Here is a 17551-nt window from a genome sequence, read left to right as displayed (position 1 = left end):
CTAGAAGATCTTGCAGGAATTTGCTATCTGGCCACGGAAATCAAAGCTGAGAAAAGCTAATTAAAGTATTAGGTGGAGCCGTAAATTTTTAATTAGAAAAGAAAGCTTTCTCTTCATAGTTCAACCTCAATGACACTGGAAGTGAGGAAATTCTCTCTTTTCCTCCAATATAATTGTGGTTTTAAAATGTAGCTTAGCTTTAGGCATTCCCAAAAACTCTGCAAAAACTGCAGGTGCTATAGTGATATTAATGAATTACACAATCTCAAAACTTCCCAACATGCTACTCTAAGGGGTTTTCTTTGGAATTTGAAAGAAAAAAAAGTAAAATAATTTCTGAAAGCTGGTATTTTTCGTTCTATTACTAGCACAAGGAATACCACATGACACACAAGCACAGATTTTTTAAACATCATTAAAACAAGCATGATTATAAATATGGTCAAATAACTAAAAATAAAAATTACAAGTGAGCTATGCAGAAACAAGAACATAAACCCATTGTAATCACTTTTGTAGTCTCCACCCAGATGCCACCTGGAACTCAGCCCCCAGCTGGCACAGTTCAGGATGTCTACCAGTTCTGCTAGAACAAACTTAATGCCTCTGCCACTGGTGCCAGTCAGCTTAAAATATCGCCCTATTTAACCTGATTTAACACAGGGAGGAAGATATTTTTTATTTCACTTACTTCAACTACACTGGATAATTTAGCTACACTAAAATATGAAGTTTATCATTTTAATAGGGAAAGACCAAAAGAGCTTCAAACAATTAAATTTTCACCTTCCCACTGTAACAAGCACTTGTCAACAAGTAGTTCACAATCTGCCTGGGTTCTTCCTTGAGAAAACAAAAACTGCATAATACTGCATCAGTTGTTACTGAAGACAAAGGTATACAGATAATATACCCCAAAATACCTTGTGGAATGTCCTAAAAAGGGTACACTATAGATTAGAAAATGATGCACCATTAGGAGATTTTTTAAATTTTTTTGTCTTGTGGGGTAAAGAAGAAGATAGGCATGAAACACATCAAGAAGAATCCTGGTGATGAAAAACGAGGCATCTGCTTCAGCCACATATGTCTGGCTGACTAAAATCATAAGCAAAAGCTGACAGACTTCATTAATGCTGACTTCTTTGTTTTGCTGGTAGTGCTGAGCTGGTTGTTGGTGCAAGGAGGGATTTAGCATCAAAGCAAGAAGATTGTATGGAGCAGCCTGTTAATGACTGCATTAATGTGCTTATTAATTGCCCTCACTGCTTGACTGGCAGAGCTGTACAAACCAGCACAGGCTCACAGTGCCTGAACCAGGCACAAACACTTTGCAGTTCAAAATCACTAGGCAGGATTAGCAGCCATTCTTGATGGTATTTTGGTTTGCTAAAGGTATAAACCCCTTTCTGTACACATAACACCTCTCACTGAGCTCTTTATTTCCATGATTCCAGCAAAGTATGTGTACAGCCACAATCACCAGAGGGGTTCCAAGGAATGTTTATCAGTATGGTGATAGGTGAAATATAAATAAATATAAATAAATATAAATATAAATATAAATATAAATATAAATATAAATATAAATATAAATATAAATATAAATATATGATGGCTGTGAGCAGCCTTTCATGAAGAAGAGCTCTACAGAAAAAAAAAAGGGGAAAAATCTGCAGTAATGCACTGATCAAAACAATAATGACAGTACCAAACACTAATGCAGAATTAATCAGTCAGTTTGCACAGCTTAAACAAATATAACATGATCAGGTTACCAATGGTTTAACTACAGGAGAGGAGATCTGAAGATCCAGCTGGTCATGCAGAGTGTGACACAGCAGTTAAAATACATCATTAACTTCTTGTTGTCCTCCACACTCTCATCTACATGATCCCCAGAATACCTGTGATCTTTTTATTACAACTTGTGTGAATGTAATTTGCACTGCAGCTTTGACAGCACAGATTAATGTATAGCTTTGGACCATGGGTTGAAAGGACTGAATTCTCCAAGTATAATTCCCAGTCCTGCTCAATGACCAGGTTATTTTTCCTTCTTGCATTGTCTTGAAAGCATTGAGCTCCCCTAATGAAAAAGCAGAGTATAAAACCTGGTTTTGTAAAAAAATATCCCACCACAAGAATTTGGCTTGGCTTGGCCTGGAAGGCAAATCAGAAACTAGCTCATGGGTCACTCTCAGGGAGTGGTGATCAATGGCTTTTACTCAGGTCGGCAGCCTGTCACAGGTGGGAACCCACAGGGATTAATCCTCCACTTCACACTGCTTAACATCTTCCAAAATCATCCCAACATCTGAACAATGGGATTGACAACACCATCACCAAGTTTGCTGATGATGTGAAACAGGGTAGCACGGTGGACACATCAGAGGAGGAAACCACCTTACAGACAGCCCAGGCCAGGCTGGAAGAGTGAGCTGGGAAGAAAAGGATGGACAGAGACAAGAGGAAAGTCCTGACAACACAACCAAAAAGGATGGGGAACAGCCTTGCTGAGAGGGACCTGGCAGTGGTGCTGGTCAGCAGTGAGCTACTGCAGCAACAGAGGCAAAACAGACCTTGGGTTTCATCCACAGGAGCATTACTAGCAGAGAAAACAGATGTGGACCATCCCAACATACTAAACACTTGTCAGGCTACAGCTAGAGTTCTGTGTCCAGTGCTGGTGTCCACAATTCAAGGAAGACATAGAGAAACTGCAGAGGGTACAAAGAAGGGCCATGAAGATGATGGAGAATGTGTCCTACAAGAAGAGACCAAAGGAGCTCAGTCTTTCCTTACTGCAGAAGAGAGGGCTCAGGAGGACCTCAAAAACAGTATTACAGTTTGCAAAGGGTAGCTACAGAGAGGATGGAAGCTCTCTCTTCACAAGGAGCCACATGAAGAAGACAAGAGGTTTCATCTTGATGGAAGAAATAAATATTCTACACTAAGGAAAATCAGCTACTGGAAAAACCTCCTCAAGGCTGTGGACCTGTCCTCATCACTGGAGTTTTTTCAAGGTCCAACTGGACACAATGCTAGAAAAATCTCATCCAAGCTCCCTTTCCCATGACAGATTGGGCCAGATGATATTCTGAGGTCCCTTCAAACCTGAGCTATTCTATGGCACTATGAACTAACTGGCAAGGTAGCTTCAAACAGCCTCCTGCAAAACATCCTCCATTTCTTAGGTAGGTAAGTAAAATTTCACCTCATTTATGAACAGGTAACCTTCCTTGCTTTGTTTCACATGTGTGTTTATACTAACAGAGTAGTTAGCACTATCCTTCAACTGTATCCAAATACAGATACTCTAAGAGAAATAACCAGGTAAATATCCCACTTGATAGCAGACTATTGCTGTTTTGGCATAGACTTGTGTGTCTCAACACATTTCAGATACTTCCTTTTACAGACTGTAAATGCATAGGCTAAAAATTCACCACCAATCTTTGCAAATGCCCAGAACTGTAGAAAAATATATCACAGAAAACCAATGTCTCAGTGATAATGCCATATCTAAAATAGAAAAATGGCTGCTGACCAGGGAAGGCATCAATTATACCATTAAGGATAGTTTTAAAAGTTATTATTTACATTTATGGTTGTAATTTATTAGCTTATTATAAACTTAAAATGAAGAACTAGATTTTAGCATGTACCCTAGGCTACCCTAAGAAGGCAAAGGCTTGAAATCATCTAATTGTACCTACCTTGCTCTTCTGTTGCCTCACTTATTTTTTTCCTCCTAATTGTAAAATTAACATTTTTCTTACCATTTTCTATCTCCAGTCTTTCAAAGAACTCAGGTTAATTCTTAGCTTTAAGTTTATCAAATCATCATCTTCTGAAGCCTAAGAATAAGGCTTCATTTCAGTTTCCACTCAAATTAATGGCTGTACCAGGATCTTGCCCAATAATTCTCATGCATGTTGAAAGCTGACAAATGTCTGCATTTTTTTTTAAACTATGGATTTTATTACTTCCAGCAATGAAATGGATAAGATTCCAGCAGTGTATGTTACTAGCTGTCTATTTACAATTCAGTAATTTATAGTTACATTGTTCTATATTGTTCTAAAAATTACATTTATGAAAAAAAAAAATTAAAAAGGAATAAATGGACGGATTGTTTACTGGAGCTAATGGACCAATTGCCACTTCCCTGCTGTTATTATAAACTTCAATTTTTTTTCTCAATTCAGTAGAGTCTTTAAAAAGAAAGTTGACTTCTGATATGTGCACCTCAACCCTGGAGACTGCTTAATGAACATTTTGCAAAAAATAATCTAAGCTGGGCTGAACATTTAACCTTTTGACCATCAGACCTCTGAAAGTGGAAGCAGGAACCTTCTGCACACACTGGGTACCAATAATTTACTGTGGGAAAAAAACACTTAGAAAGTTCTCTGTACTTTGTTTTTTTTTCTATTTTTTCAATTTGTGCTCTAGAAACCTCAAGCAAGGTTTTAAATGGCTTTCAAATTACTATGTGAGTACAGTCAGTAGTCAAAGTATGCAATCATAGTTCTGATTTAGGACTAAAAGTCTTGGGCCCAGATTACAACAAATTATACACTTAACTGAGGTTTCCACTTTCCCCCATTGACTCAACAGGGAAACTACAGCAGCAGAACTAATTCTGGTGTATCAGTTTGATGGCTAAAATTAGGTGGGATGAATATAGCTCAAAAATTACACAGCACTGGCTGCTGCTGAAAAAAGTCTAAGGCAGCAAATCATAGGCTGATTTGAAGCAGACAAGTTTAACAGGTTCCAGATGGTTCCTACAATCCTGAACAGCTTTTTCCTCCCAGTTAAACCAAAACAGCAAACAATGACCCATGGGCTGGATGATGCTCTGGGGTACAAAGAGTGGCATTTTTCCTCCCAGCTCTCCATTTGCAAGACAATAAATATATTCATATATAGAATTCCATATATACAACACTTCATTGTTTCAAATGCATTCAGCCTATGGTATTTAATACACTAGCAGTAAATTCAAATAGTGGTGCTATTCTGGCTGAGCTGGTTTTGCCACCAAAGCAGAACTGTTTGAAAGCACTTGACTATGTCCAAAACACATTGTAATCTTACAGCCTATCCTTTCAGCATATCCTAAAGAAATCAACAAGGAATTAATATTTCTGCTTTTGTAACATTTTTCTGCCCTCAACTTCATTCCTTTATTATTGTCATTGTGTGTTCTGAGTAAAACTTTGCATAAGAGTTTTGACTTTTCAGTCTCAGAAGATGAGAACACAAACCAGTATTCTTACAAATTTTGGCCAGCAGCACTGTGGAACTTAAATTGCTGTTAACTGGAATACTCACCTCAATTTATTACCACATTTTAGTATGGAAAAAAAATAAAAAATGTAGAAAGAGCATGTTCTAGAAAACCAAGATCTAAGACACGTGTTTGGTACTTTTCAAGCTAAAACACCTGAAGTCTGTTAAAAATGATATATGGACAAATCAAAGGGAGATCACAGGCATTTATAATTCATTGCTGTATCCATTAAACTTTTCCAGAAGTAGCTCCTTCTCAAATGCAACAACACTGAAGAAAACTGCTAGAAATTAGAAAAAGCACCTGCTCTTCAAAAGGAGAAATATTCAGAAGTGTTGCTGTCACTTGACTGTTGATTGGATGAAAATTTTTAACCAAGCATAACCCAATAGCATTTGTCAAATCTGACTGAAGTGATGTTATTACCTCAGAGCGTATATGCTGGAGAGACTACAGGTAGTGACAGAAACACTCTCATAGTCACTGCTGGAGATGGAGCTGAGGGGGGAATCACGTAAGCCATCCTGAGAACTGGAAAAACATATGGAAACAAAATGAACTGCTGAAGCAAACAGAGGTAAAAAACAAAGCACTGTGAAAACTCATCGTTTTGTCACGGTTTATACAGAAATAAGCGGAAACTGGCAGGGCTTGCTCTTCAGGAAATTATACAAACCTATTCTGTTTTCTTCCCAAAAAGAACAGATAATTGAGGAAAGTCAGCAGGCACACAGAGAAATCTGCAACTGAAATCATGTCATACAATTAAGACACTCTGGAAAGAATCAAGGATCTTATATTTTCATAAGATGTGGAGGGAACAGCGTGCCCATGCTGCTAATTATGGTTTAATGCTATAACAAAGACATAAAAAAACCCTTGGAATTCATTAAGTCGCTGCATGTTTCAGGCCAAGACAGCCTCATCAATAAATTCCAAGAACTTCTGAAATCATATGGTAAGTCTGATCTGGTTTTCCTTACAACTGGAAAGAAAAACTGAGAAAGCAAAAAGCTGTCTTCAGTCCAGGAGATGACCATGATACCCCTACCCCTAAACTTGCTTGGTCCTGCCATACCCATACCTCAAATTTTGTGCTTTAAACCAACCAGATGAGCAGGAAGAAGCAGTCCCAGGGAACAAAACACCAACACTCCAGTAGAGAAAATCCACTAGCTACTAATTAACAGGATACGAATAATTTAAATGAACGGTACAAAACTTGTCCCTTGCATCCCTGGGCTAATGAAAAGCCATTAAATAACACATTTCAGATCTTATATTGTCAACATACTAGGATTAGAAGATTAAAAATAGTTTTATAAGCACTAGAGAACTACTTGGAAAGGCCAATTTTTTGCTTCAGTAACAATTTGCTTCTCCACTTCTGGAAATTCCACAAGCTGAAAAAAAAAATAAGTATACTATATAAGAAAATATGTGATCTTGACCATGGGTATCAAAGCTGTACTGGCTCTAGGCAGTGTAAAAGAATCATCTGAGTTTGCAAATATTCAGTCAAAAGAAATATTTAGACAATGCAGAGAGAAACCTAAGAAATATCTTTAGATAAGAAATGTAATTATATAGCTAGGGATTATTTTATCTTCTCCACAATTACTAGCAAGTTTTTTTAATGTTCTTTTGATTTGCAAGCCTATTCAGGCTACATATTCAAACCAGCTACGCTGCAAATTCTTTTCTTCTACCAGATTTACTACTGCACCTACTTTTGCAGAAAGAAATATAGAAGAATTCTTAAGGGGAATTCTTCAAAGCAGTGTATGGAAGGTATGTACTCTAATCCCACTAAGAAATAATAGGATTTGTTTGCATACCTCCCACTAATGGCTTGGAAAACGTTCCCTTCATGTTCCTTGTTTCTGATTGCCAATTTGAAAATAAATCCCAAGTGTACTATGCTTTCGTTGAAAGGAGAGCCATCACAACTGGAAAATAATTTTATCAGACTTGAACACAAATCTATTTAACTTTCATTTGTTTTATATAATTTCCCTTGCTAATTCTGCTCATTATGAAGAGATGCATGCATTTAAACAAAGGCTTAGTCTTTTATAGTTCATCACCTTTGCCCAACCAATATTACAATATGGTCATGCTACTAAAATGTACTTTCACTATCTGTTTTATGACAGCTAAATGATATTAAAAAACCATTAGCATGTGATTTCACAGCATGATTGAGCAAGAGAAGCTGTCTTGCAAAGATGAAACGTATCATTCAGAATAAAGTCTTTGAGCAGCAGAACTGGGAAACAAGAGCACACTCAGCATCTTCTTTTATTCTCTCTTCCTCACCATCCATTTCCAGATTTTTACAGTGATTTTTTCCAAATCCTGCCAGCTCATTCGGGCAGTAACACTTGTGAAGGATGTGATGTTTGCTGTCCTGCAGTGCCTTCTGTGAAGCTCTGCCTGATATATTTGAAAACAAAAATTTTGATTTTGAAATTAAATCTTAAGGGTTAATAATTTTTATTGTCAACATTGTTCCAAAAGTCACTGAATCACTTTTTGTCCTGAACATTATGGAATAGATAGCCCAGGCTGGAAGGCAAAGTGATAAAGAAGGCACAAAGTGTTAGACCTTGATAGTAAGGAAATCTGGCAAGTAGCATCAGAATATGGCACAAGACCAGCCTTACCAGATTACTGAAGAACACAATACTGTTGTTATTTCATGGACATCTCTCCGATAAGATGACAAACCTCACCTCATACCCTTTTCTCTATTTTTTTTCCCTTATTTGAATCCTCTAACAAGTCCCTATTAGCATGACTTCTTCTCATCAGTTCTACCATCTTTTCTCTTTTTAAGCCTTGTTTGAACACTGCTTGGCATTTTGAAGTGCTTCTTAAACACCTTCATTTTCCACTATTCCATATTTTACTTGGTGCACAAACCTGGCCATGCTGAGGCATCCACTGATTTTAGGGTTAGATACCCATCTGGTCAGTCATAATTTGGCTTTGATATACTTGACACAAACCATGCTCACAGAGGTTAGTTTGCTATAGTAAAGGAGATGCAGTTTTGATAGTTTCCAAGTTAAACGTTTTTCTCACTCCTGGGTACCCATACAGATTATATATTTCTACCAGAAAAAATATTTATTATTTACAACATGTATATTCAGGCTATAACTCCTGAGAGAAGAAAGTCTGCATTTATTTAGTACCAAGAAATGGGAATCCAATAATGGTAACTCTGCTTTATACCTTCTCAGTGTTGTGCTAAATAGCATTTTTTCCTCTTATAAACAGCAATAAGAAAAAAAGTCTCCTGACATACTGCATTCTCAGTACACACAGATTTAGGATACTTCTTTGCAGAATTTTCTTCTCACTAGTATCTGCCTGCAGAATCACTCAGCTTTTCTAAGCTGCTGGTAGATCCTGAGGTGAGTTGTCCTGCTTTTCCCAACTCAAGGGTTCCTGTTATCAGGGAACCCTTTCTTCCCACACCAGCCCACAGGCAACCTGAACTTTGCTACACCTGATGCTCACTTCAAACCAATGTTGTGTTGGACTGGGATTCATAGGACTGGTTAAACTGTGTCAAGTGATCAAAGTTTCATTTGTGAGGTCTTAAATGCCTACAGTGCTATTTTTAAAATTACATTTTAGCAGGGGATAAAACTACCAGCCATGCTTATCAAAGTAGAATACTTCAGCACTTCTGAGAAAAACACAAAGATTTTAGGCAACAGACCAAAGTGACATGGATGATATGGCTGCCTCTTTTCATGGAGTACTGGCAGACTGAACTAACAAGTGACTTTTTAAAAGCTGTTTGCCATTTTTTGTAACTATTCTAAGTTAAAAATAAAAAAAAGAACACAAAAAACCCAAATAAGTTGAAAGCCACATTCATTCTGGCTTGTAGGTTCTTCTCCACTGGCATATGCCTCAAGCATCTTACATTGAATTAAACCTTTAATTGTTTTAGGGGATGGTTTCTTCATGAATTTTGTTACTTAAGTTCCAGTTACATTCCATGGTACATTAGTTAATTAGCACAGATCTCTGCCTCACACTACCTAAGACCTAACTAAAGCCTCATCTGTCAGCTACACCAATCCACTCAAATATGTGGATTTTAAAACTTTTACTCACTATACTCATTTCAGGAATCTGTATATTGAGAGTTAATACAGTTCACTGTTGCTGAATTTGGTATATGGATCTGGTAAAAGGGAAACTGGCATAAAAGCCTGACATTTTATCTGCATGCTAGGGCTTCATAATAGCAGTCACACAAAACTGAATACCACAAAAAATTCCCATTCAACAGACAGGGTCAAACACGGTCACTTTTGAGACCTGTAGTGCTAAAAAGAAGGGGAGGAGAAACTGAAAAAATATATTTATACTTAATGAGAATTTGATCAGTTGCACAAAGAAATGAAACAATACCAGAAGAATTTAAACAACAGTCAAATAAAGAATTGCTTAAGGCAAGTTTTGTAGTTGAAAGTGATAATTTGCTTCCAAACAACTACTATTTCTTTCTTGCTGCTAAGAATTTTTCTCTACTCCTGAGGAGCTAACTAAAAGACTAATAGAGGACACTAAGCTGACTTTTTTGTGTTAATGTGAACATACATATCTGTCCATTAATTTTTCTGGGAAAAGTAAGTTTTTACTACACACACAGTGTGATGGGAATATTATAGGGAAAGCATGAATTAGACCTTTAAGTTAATTTCCACTGCAGTATCAACCAATCCAGTTTTGAGCAGCACTTAAGAAGCACTTAAAAGAATCAAATGCTATGAAGTAAGACATGCTAGAAAGGTAATCTGTGTGTGTTTTTTTAAATGCCTTTTTCATGCCTTTAAACAGTGGAAGGACTTATCTTAAAGTTGCTGAATTGAAAATGCATGCTACATATTGCTAAGGAGTGAAAAAAATAATGCAGGCAGTAAAATCAAAATTAGAAATCAACTGTATACAACAAATGTTCATCTTTTTACACAGGCATTCTAGTATGCTGACAATTTTTAAAAAAATATATTACAATAGAGGTTATTGTACTATATAAACATCTTACATTACACACAATTTTTGAGTACAGAATTGCAACACTAAGAAATGGGACAACTTGAATAGCAAGCTGGGGAAGAATAAATTATTCATGTTATTCTAGAATTGCAATACAGATCATCAAACAGCAAAACTTGCTCTTCCAAATAGCCAAACACGTTCACTACGTTCACTCATCCTCCTTACACTACAAAAGTATATGGCAAAACATTCTATTTTTTAAAGCCCTCACAAATAAATGCCAACAGAGCCAGCATCTAACAGCCAAGGGACACAGCTACAGCTTGCAGAAAGTGTGAATATCACATATTCCTATAAATTTTAGCTCCTTTTGCAGGTTCTCAGGTGCACTGTAAGAGGCTTCATCAAGAGAACAATCACCAAATAAACTGAGCTCAAGCCAAGTGGCAAAAGAAGTGTATAATTTAAGCTAGACATAGCAGACCTGCAAGGGAAAGGAAAAAAACTAAGCTTAAGAACAGTCTAAGATTAGAAGTGTTGCAAGGTCAGCACTTAGGGTAAATGAACACACAACAGTACCAGGTGTTTAAAACACAGAAGCAGCAGCAGTGTGTGACAAGATGAATCAAGATGCTAAACTTCATGAAACATGTACAAGAAAATGCAGTCTTACAAGGACTCTTCGGCTCTGAAAAGAACAGAAAGCCAAGTATTTATAAAACACCAAAATAAACATGATCTTCACTCTTCATAATTTTCATTAGAAAAATTAGAGTACTGTGACAGAATGAGTATTTTAAAAATCTGTATAACATGCTTGAAAAACAAGCAATACTAGATAGAGACAAAGTGCTTGGTTTTGGTGTTAACTTGTGGCTTTTTTTACTGCAAAACACCTAATGCTGCTTTGTCATAGTCTTATCATCTTCTGTACTATTCTTAGACTATTTCCCCCCTTTAAGAGTTTGGTTTGCTACATGAAAGGCTTTACTTACCACATTGCCCTTGAAGCAGATCAGATACTGACAACATCTTTGCTAACTCTTTTCTCATATTTGCATCTCATTAATGCTGCTGCCCAAGAATCTCCATGCCCTTTTTATTTAATGTCTTCATTATTTGCTTGCATCTTAGAGAATGACATAACATGAGCTACGACTTAAAACAGAAAGTATTAAAGGCACATTAATATCTAAATCTTCAGTGAAAGAGTGTTTAAAATGTATTTTAAACTCCACTGAATATTGAGGCTAGATAGAGAAGCCTGAAAACAGCTGCTTTTACTTAGAAGCTTAGTAACAGTCAACCTGCCTTGATCATTGAAATTATACCTGTAAATAATCCACTGCATTGTAGAAGAATTGATTTTCTAAAAGAAATGGTTTGTGTCATAACATACATATTTGACAGCTGCTTGAATCAGGCAAAGGAAAGAAAATTTTCTTCCCCTAGTTGGTGCCTTACAGTAACTAGAAAGTAAATAGGTTTATCAGTGTGATGAATGAGCACATCCTGCAGCTATTTCATGTATATTAGATTACTTATTGTTCTGGCTAATGGGTCCATCATTCTGAAAATACTCTTCTGTCTCCAACATTTTCCCCATGGTGAAGCTGGCATTCAGAAGCAAGTAACAGGGAGCAGAGGCAGAAGCCTGATGTGATCTTCCAGTTTAAAAATACCACTGAAAAGCAGGGATTAGTCACCACCCAGGCAGCATGAGTAAGAAAAGGTCAACAAAGTTTTGTTTTCTTTCTGAAGTCTCTCTTTTACCAATAACATGACTAGTGATTCAGAGGCAAGATCCAAATCTATAAATAGACAGATAGATATGAAAACACACAATTTTTTAAACGTAGTTCTTGGTAGATCCCTAGCATCAGTATATTCTGTGAGACATTGAGAAGTTGATAACATCAGAAATTTCCAAAGGAGCAGTAATCTAGTAACAAAATATTCCCATCCCTATGTCTCTACTTCTGCAAACATTGAATATTTGCCAAGTAAGAACAGATGCACAGTAGTCTCAATAACTAGAGAGGACTAGATGTGACCAAAGTAAGAAGATGGTGAAAACAGAAAAAAATCCACTGTTCTTTAACAAAATATTTAAAAATATTCACCTAAAAGTTTTAGGGGAGCACAAGAATGAATCATATTAATTAACAATCTCTCATTTCAAACTAGTTCCATGAGCTCATACCAAGCAGCTTTGCAAACTACATTCAAAGCTCACATAGGCAGAGAGAAATGGGAAAATCTGCCCAGGAGGAAGTTACACAACTTCTGCAGAGGTGAACTCTTGAGAGCTTTCAGAAGAGGTCAAGAAGCTTGTGAAGAATTGTGATTGTGCTGGCAGCCTCTGGATTTACCAATAGGTTCTTCAAAATACCTCAGCTGAAGGCCTTCAAGAAAACTCAGGAGCTACAGCATAAGAGGAAGGGTCCCAAAATTGATAAATAATTTTTAGTAATAAATAGGGATGAACTGTGAAATGACCACTTCTGAGCAGAGAAGGATTTCTCTGCTAAAGGTCCTTAGGGCCCTGTGGGTCTACAAAAATGGGAAGAGCAAAGAGGTCCGAAAGGTCACAAATTATTTAGGGGAATATCATCAAGAGCAGACTGAAGAGCTGCACAGGATCTAAAAGTCTGAAAAAAAAAGAAGTAATGAAATGGCAAAATGAGATTGAAGTGGTAAACAAAGGGAGAGAGATTTTTGTGTCAGATACAGAATGAGGGATTTTGAGCTCATAAGCTTGATCTTGGGGCTTTTGTAGACAACTTCAAAAACATCAGCTCACCACTTGGCCAAAATTGCAAGTGTTGGAAGCCATAGGAAAAATAACTATGCAAGTGTGCAAACCTATGGTTTGCTCAAATCTTGAGTAGTTGTGATTCACTTATCACTAAGAGGAAACAGTACAACTGAAAAAACTTCAGAGCAAGACAAAAGGGCTGATCAAAGCTATGTCCAACTTCAAGACAACTTCTGATCAAGAAGGCTTTTCCAAACTGAAAAAAGAACTATCTAGGCACAATGTGACTGAGGTATCAAAAAGTCAGAACTGGTGTGGAGAGGTCAGGCAGGAACTAGGAGCCATTCAATGAAGCTGTTAAGGTCCAGAGCAAATAAAGACACAGAGGGACACAGACCTATGGAACTCTGTAGAAGGACAATTCTCATACAGTTTTAACACAGTATTTATGAAGGATGGACAAGTACGTGGAGAAGATTTTATTACATCCACAAACCATAGCAAGCTGGAAAAGAAACATATTTCACAGACTTGTTCTCACAAATTTCACTTAATATCCTGCTGAAGGCAAAAATTAGTAGACAAATTGTCTGAGCATTGTAAATGATGTATGATTTATCAGTACACTAATTAAACATACAGTAATTACTTTTAAGCAATATTCCATTTGAAGCATTTCGAAAGCATGAAAGAGAATTATGTACTACTTCTTAAAATTAAGTCCATTCAGAAACCTTGTTGTAAGGCCTTGAATACAATCAATTTTGTAAGCTTATGGTTGCAATACTCAGAATAATGTTGATGATAAAATTAACATCTCAAAAGTCAAGCTCTGTGCATGGCAAGTTTTGGTTTACGTGTAAGAGGAAATTATTCCAGCACAAAGAACCCTTGATTTTATTTCCACAGCCAATAAAATATTTTATAATTCAATTGGTACATTATTAAATAAATGCTTATTTCTGCAGGTTTTATACTGTGGTGATGCTTCATGGTTTGAGCTACCCCCAGTTATGGTGTATATCCAGAACTCTACACACACGTAACAGAGATCCTGTACCACACACACGATCCCTGCAGCACTGAAACAGGAAGGCACAAAGGAAGAAAGCTGCCACAGAAATACAGAAAACAACAGTGAATTCTATTTGATGTCTTCCCTCTGCTTTATGGTGTTAATACTTCAGGGAAACTGGGGACATTACTCACCATGAAAAAAGGTTATTCTCTAAACAGTAAAACCAAGTGAAGTCTGGTTTCCTCCTGATGTGTACATGACACTTTCTTTAACACCACTAATGTCATGGTCTCTCCCCATTACCTGATTCCTTATTGTTATTAGATATGTAAACCCTTAATCCATGGACTTTATTCTTCTATCCACTTTGGCTGAAAAGGTCCATAGGTTTAAAAGCTGCTTCTGCACTCTATTAGGCTCTTTCAGCACACAGACATTCACACATACACTCATGCCCACAGGCAACATGATTAGATCAACCCTGTTCTCTCAAATGAAGCTAACATAAAATGTGTTTAGATCCCAATTTAATTCCATACACTGTTGCAGAAGTTAACTTTTTAGTATCTGTCAGACACTCCTTTCCTTCAAAGCATCAGAGTACAGTGGTAATGACCCAGGTATTGTTTAGCAGCAATGAACTTTTTTATATTGAACAGGTAAGCTCAGTGTATTTGATTTCAATGATAAAGAGACATTATAAAATTTACAAAATTAAAATTCAGGTGTTCTCTGAACGCTTTCCGAAATAGCTGATGAAGTACAATAAAAAGCCACTTGCATTAAAAAAACTTCTATTAAAAATTCCTTAATCCTGCAACACACTTTTCTTTAAAATCTCGTTAATTATATATCTGTCAGTGAAGTACAAGGCTATAGGAATTTATTTATATGCAAATTACTACCAAAACATCAAGTTACTCTTACCTTGAACTAGATCTTGACTTGACATCTTCCTTTGATGTCCTTTCACTATTAGCATCTTCACCATTGTCCAGTTTTTTCTCACACTGTTGTTTTCGCTTCTCCCAGATTTTCTGCTGATTTGAGATGCTTTCTGCTTCTCCTTGTGAGTCATTTTCTGCTCCTACCTGTGAACCTGAGGAGTGTGCCAGGCACTTAGAGGAGACTGGCAGTTTTTGCTCTTCTCTGCCAAAGTCTCTTTCTGCTAACAAAGCAGAAGTTTCAGGTTTTAATGTTTCCTGTGCAGGGACTGAATTGTCCAAGTTATCTACATGGTCCATTTCCTTTGACTTCACTAATGTGTATGAGGCATTTACAATACCTCCTGCAGAATGTTTAGTCTTAAGACCTTCAACACTGTCCTCCCTGCTGTCTTCACAGCTGCCACAACATACACAGGAATTAATTAGACAGTTTGTGGCAGCCATACTGAGTTTATGGGATTCATCCTCCTCCTCATTTGCTAATGGATTAGTAGAACCAGGAACACAACTAATAGCCGCTTCTGGAGTTGTTACTGGGGATTCTGAGCTAGAGGGAGATTTAGGATTGAATATTACAGTAGCAGATATTTTCATTCCCCCTGTCCTGTGAGCTATCACCTCTGCCATTTCTGCATCATCAGCAGAGGCATCCCAGCCATTGAGGTATAACTGTGAGTCTGGACCTTCTAAGCAGCTGCATGAGTTCTGAACTGAAATGCCAGACATCTGTCTGCTATCTTCAATATTGTTATTATTGCTTAAGTCACTCTCAGCATCTTTTAAAAGCAAAGTTTCCTCTGTCTCGTGGCCATTCTCATACAGCAAAGCGTCTCTATATTGCAGGTTCTGTTTTGAATCGTGGCAAGGGTTATTCACCCAAGCAAAAGTATCACCTACTGAATCCAACCCAGCAAGAGCTTCTCCTGCTCCATCTAGGTCATCCATAAAAAACACTCTGTCTTCTTCATCTGTTAAATTGTCAAGATGTTGTCTTATTGGTGAAGCTTCTGTGCTAGAACTATTTCTCAGGCTAGGTCTGTGAGGAGACTGACAGATGCTCGGAGGGGAAAGCAGAGAAGACATTTCATCTCCAACTCTGTGTACCATCCTGTTCAGCTGTTCCAGCTCCTGTTCATCATACTGCATAGAACAAGCCAGCTCAGCCTCCGTGTTTTCAGCGTTTGCTGAACGCTCCTTTGCAGGGAAAGTCGCAGCAATGCCAGGTGCAATGACAGAGGGGACTTCAGGGTCTGCTCTGACAGGGAAATCCACATCCTGAGAGATGCAGAGGTTACGCTCCAGAGTGTGCAGCTCATCCTCAGTTAAGGTCTGGAGTAGATCCCTGAAAAAGAACACACACATGGCTTGCAGTTGCAGGAGGCAACTTTTTTAAAAAAGCTCTTACTGTAACTACAGAAACCCAGATGGAAGCACAGAGCACTTTCAGCTGTGCAACTCAAGGTGCATCTGGCATTCATAATCAGAACCCATGATTGCTGATGCCTGATTTTGAGATTACTCAGGCAAATTCAGGGACCAAATTATTTTCACCTTCTCAACGAAGCCCCAAAATAAATCAAAACACATCTAGAGATAGATCTTCCCCCCCACCTACTTACAGAGAAAGTATTACCCACAATTAGATATATTTTGTAATTTTAATTTTTAATTAAATAATTTGACTTTTATTAGCTAACCAATTTGCCATCCTCAGTACTAAATTCTGAAAACTTCTCTGCAAAAGAGTGCCACAGAATTTTCACACCATCATGTTGTCAGACAAATTAATTCATTAAATAGTAATATTGCTTATGCAACACTGAAGTCTTGGAAGCCTGTTCACTAAAACAGGGATTGAAAACTGTCTCCCACCTCAGGCACATCACTCAGTCACCTCAGGGAGTTCAGTTTCTGCATGATGTTAAGAATCAGGCAGGCCTAGTAGCAAACATTTAGGTATTTACTTAACTGTTTTCTAGAGACATGCAGTATCTCCAATGTTAAGTGTCCTCAATATTGCAGTTTAGGACTACAAGCAGCTAAAAATAAATTGTTACTTGAGGCTGTTATGTTCAAGTGCTTTGTAACTTGAAAACAAATCCACAGACAGAATTTCAAGTCTGAATCAGTTTACGCTATGCTTCTCAATGAGAAATGGAATATCAAAATATCCTCTGTCAACATTTTCAAGAAAAGTAAGTATATTTTAGCAAAAATTAATGTATGGGAAAAGCAAGACCAGCTATGAGTCTGTTATTTCTCCTGTGTTTAGAATCCATTGGCTAGCAGGTAACATACAGCTGGTATAAAGTTGAAGATAACAGTAACGATAACAACAATAAGAATAATATGATACACATTAAAATAATTCAATTAAAGGAGTAACTTTAGTCTAAACAAGTGAACTTAAAAAAATTCAAAGAACCTTTCAGCATCTCATAGCTTGATTCCCAGTCACTGGCTTGTAATTTGTTAACTTGGCAACCGATTTTTTTTAA

At 37.2% G+C, this 17551-nt stretch overlaps 1 protein-coding gene across 1 annotated transcript in view; it reads right to left on the bottom strand.

The window, feature by feature from the left end:
- The window catches only part of ZFYVE28 (zinc finger FYVE-type containing 28), a 140909-nt gene that overhangs the window by 21837 nt on the left and 101521 nt on the right, over positions 1-17551 (bottom strand). Inside the window, exons 8-9 of the mRNA XM_030450632.1 lie at positions 15034-16395; positions 5729-5833 (exon numbers count right to left, since the gene is read on the bottom strand). Of these exons, the coding sequence (XP_030306492.1) occupies positions 5729-5833; positions 15034-16395 (1467 nt within the window). The remainder of the gene's footprint in view (positions 1-5728; positions 5834-15033; positions 16396-17551) is intronic.

The sequence above is a fragment of the Calypte anna genome, chromosome 4B, assembly GCF_003957555.1.
Source record: "Calypte anna isolate BGI_N300 chromosome 4B, bCalAnn1_v1.p, whole genome shotgun sequence".
Lineage (NCBI taxonomy): Eukaryota > Metazoa > Chordata > Aves > Apodiformes > Trochilidae > Calypte > Calypte anna.
The sequence above is the reverse complement of the archived record's forward strand: the minus strand, read 5'-3'. Positions and strand labels throughout refer to the sequence as shown.